We start from the raw sequence: 2,807 nt of genomic DNA, 5'->3' as shown, positions 1-2,807 counted from the left end.
ATTTTCCTCCAAAAATCTTTTCACTAATTATATACGAATTATACCACGCGGCAATGCTCATTTGTGAACTAAAATATAGATCAGCAGATACAACCGAATATGGCAATGAATTTAGTGGTTGTATCTGCTTCTACTAAAATATGGATGGACGAAGTAAATGGAATAGATCTATGCACTTAAATCGAACATGATATTTCAGCGGCGGCCCAAGGGTACTTCTTCTCTGGTTTAAATCCAGGCCGTTCATGTAATGCGGATGAGCAAATGACTACTTTGAATGTAATGAATTCAAACCAGTGAATGTTAGATTTTTAAGCATGGCAAAACGAATGTTTTTTTTATGGCAAACTATGTTCTTGTGAAGATGGCAATTTTCTTTAACAAGAATGACAAATCCGCAAAATTATGTTGCCACGAGGAAGGAAGGCAATTTCCTCCATATAAATTATCATAAAAAATAGTTCATTTTGTCATGCTTAAAAAATCTTAGGTCATATTTTTGATATTTCTCAATTCGTTTGGAGCATTTAATTGGCATTGAATAATGGCCCAACTATTTCCCAGCGATGCCAATTAATATGATCTTTAAAAATGATCTTTAAGGTTCTCTCTGCCCCTCCGCTCCCTGGCGCGTGGGCCCCGCGTGTCCGTCGTGCCGGCGGCCTCCTGGTATATATAGGGGCGCCCAACCTCGCAACTGTCAAACACCCCACCGATCTTCTCCTCTCTCTCTCTCTCTCTCTCTCGGCAGAACGACAAACACAGAAAAGAGGAAGCAGAGCAGATGACCGCCGAGAAAGGGAAGACGAGAATGGCGGCGGAGGTGAGCTCCATCGCCAGGATGCTCCGCGGGGAGGCGGGGAATGGTAGGAGCGGCGCCGCGAAGCCGTCGGAGATGGTGACCATGGATCTGCTCGGCGGGTGCGGCGGCGACGCCGGCGTGGAGGATGACGTCGTCGACCTAGAGGTCAAGGTGCCCGCCGGCTGGGAGAGACGGCTCGACCTCCTGGTGAGTCTCCCTCCTATTATTGTTTCGATCTGCTCCTCTGTTCTTCCGATCTTTAGTTGTTCGTGTGGTTTGTTACACCCGCGTGCGCGCATGTTTGGTGCTTAATTAATTCGCGCTCGTGTTGTTTCTGTGCGGGTATGTAATTTGCTAGTAGGTTAGATTATGTCCGCGGATCAAACGCATGTTGTTTGATTGATTTAACTGCATGATGATCAAAATTTTGGTTTTGTTGCACTGGGATTACAGAGTTCTGTGTTCTTCGTGTTCATCATACAGATTACTTAACAAGGTGAAATAATTCTTGTTTTTGTGCAGTCCGGCAAGACGTTCTTGACTCCTAATCGCCACCAGGCCATCCAAGACGGCCACCAGGACCTCAACCTGCCTCCCACGGCATCCACCGCCGCCGTTGCCGTCACCACCAACTCCTCCGCGTTCTGCACCCTCGACATGGTCCGCTGCGCCCTAGAGCGCGCCGCCGCCGCGCGGTCCGCCACCTCGCCGGACACGTCGTCCTCCTCGTTGGCGTCCACCTCATCCTCGTCCTCCTCGCTGGGAAAGCGCAGCCGCTCGCCGCCTTCAAGCACGGCGTCGCCCGCCGCGAACCAGGCCATGCGCGCGTGCGCCTGCCCGTCCTGCTTCACGTACGTGCTCATCGCCGAGGCCGACCCCTGGTGCCCGCGGTGCGCATCGAAGGTGCCGCCGCTCCTCAGTAGGCCCGCCGCCCACAGCAGCGGGAAGAAGCCTAGGTTTGACCTGAATGCTGACGCCGATGAGACCGAGTGAACGGGAAAAGATGATAGACATTTGGATTTTTTTTCCTTTCTGGAAAAGTTTTTTCCAGTCATTAGTTTGTTACTTAGAATATGTCATCAGGAGCAGTTACATGTTCAGAAAATTATGATCATAATTCGTAGGGACAAAAGATGAAAGACAAATGAATTTTTTTTTCTTGTTGGAAAAGTTTTTCATGTCATCAATTGGTTGGGGAAGCGGAAGGAGCCCCGCCGGCTGACGACGCTACAATGTTCTTCTTCACCGCCGCCGTGGCGGAGAAGCACATCGGCTTGGCCATGAGCTCCCCGTCCTTGTGTACCTACTTCAATGAATGATTTGTTGCATCTGCACCTCTATCAGGTCCGCCCATTGCACTGGCGGCGATGCCGCCCCAAATCCGGCCTGCCCCCAGTGCTTCTTTACGCTCTGTTGTTTAAGAAACTTCACACACCTAGGAATCTCAATCAAGACTTTTTTACTTGCAAAGGCCATAAAAGCGATGTATATGTATAACACAAATCCTTTTATGTTTATAATTTGGTATGCGAATCCCGTTGCTCACTACATTACACACGCAGAGATGATTTGTTTGCAGCACATATATACGGGTTGGTCTTGTCAAGTTTTATGTAAAACAGATGATAATCTACTACTGTCGATTACTGAGAGAGAAGTAGATGGTGCGTTGATGGATGCACACGAGAAGCAAGTCCAAATCAACGAGATGCAAGCCCAAATCTGTTGGAAATATGCCCTAGAGGCAATAATAAAAGCATTATTATTATATTTCCTTATTCATGATAATTGTCTTTATTCATGCTATAATTGTGTTATCCGGAAATCGTAATACATGTGTGAATAACAGACACCAACATGTCCCTAGTAAGCCTCTAGTTGACTAGCTCGTTGATCAACAGATAGTCATGGTTTCCTGACTATGGACATTGGATGTCATTGATAACGAGATCACATCATTAGGAGAATGATGTGATGGACAAGACCCAATCCTAAACATAGCACA

The 2,807-nt window shown here is 47.5% G+C and overlaps 1 protein-coding gene across 1 annotated transcript; it reads left to right on the top strand.

Annotated features, from left to right (window-relative positions):
• The first annotated feature begins 711 nt into the window (after positions 1-711).
• On the top strand, positions 712-1,961 carry LOC125534082. The gene is made up of 2 exons (XM_048697378.1): positions 712-1,009; positions 1,325-1,961. Exons 1-2 carry the CDS (start codon positions 785-787, stop codon positions 1,793-1,795), a joined length of 696 nt encoding a protein of 231 aa, XP_048553335.1. The 5' UTR covers positions 712-784; the 3' UTR covers positions 1,796-1,961.
• Positions 1,962-2,807: the final 846 nt, after the last annotated feature.

The sequence above is a fragment of the Triticum urartu genome, chromosome 2 (assembly GCF_003073215.2).
Source record: "Triticum urartu cultivar G1812 chromosome 2, Tu2.1, whole genome shotgun sequence".
In the NCBI taxonomy this organism is placed as follows: domain Eukaryota; kingdom Viridiplantae; phylum Streptophyta; class Magnoliopsida; order Poales; family Poaceae; genus Triticum; species Triticum urartu.
The sequence above is the reverse complement of the archived record's forward strand: the minus strand, read 5'-3'. Positions and strand labels throughout refer to the sequence as shown.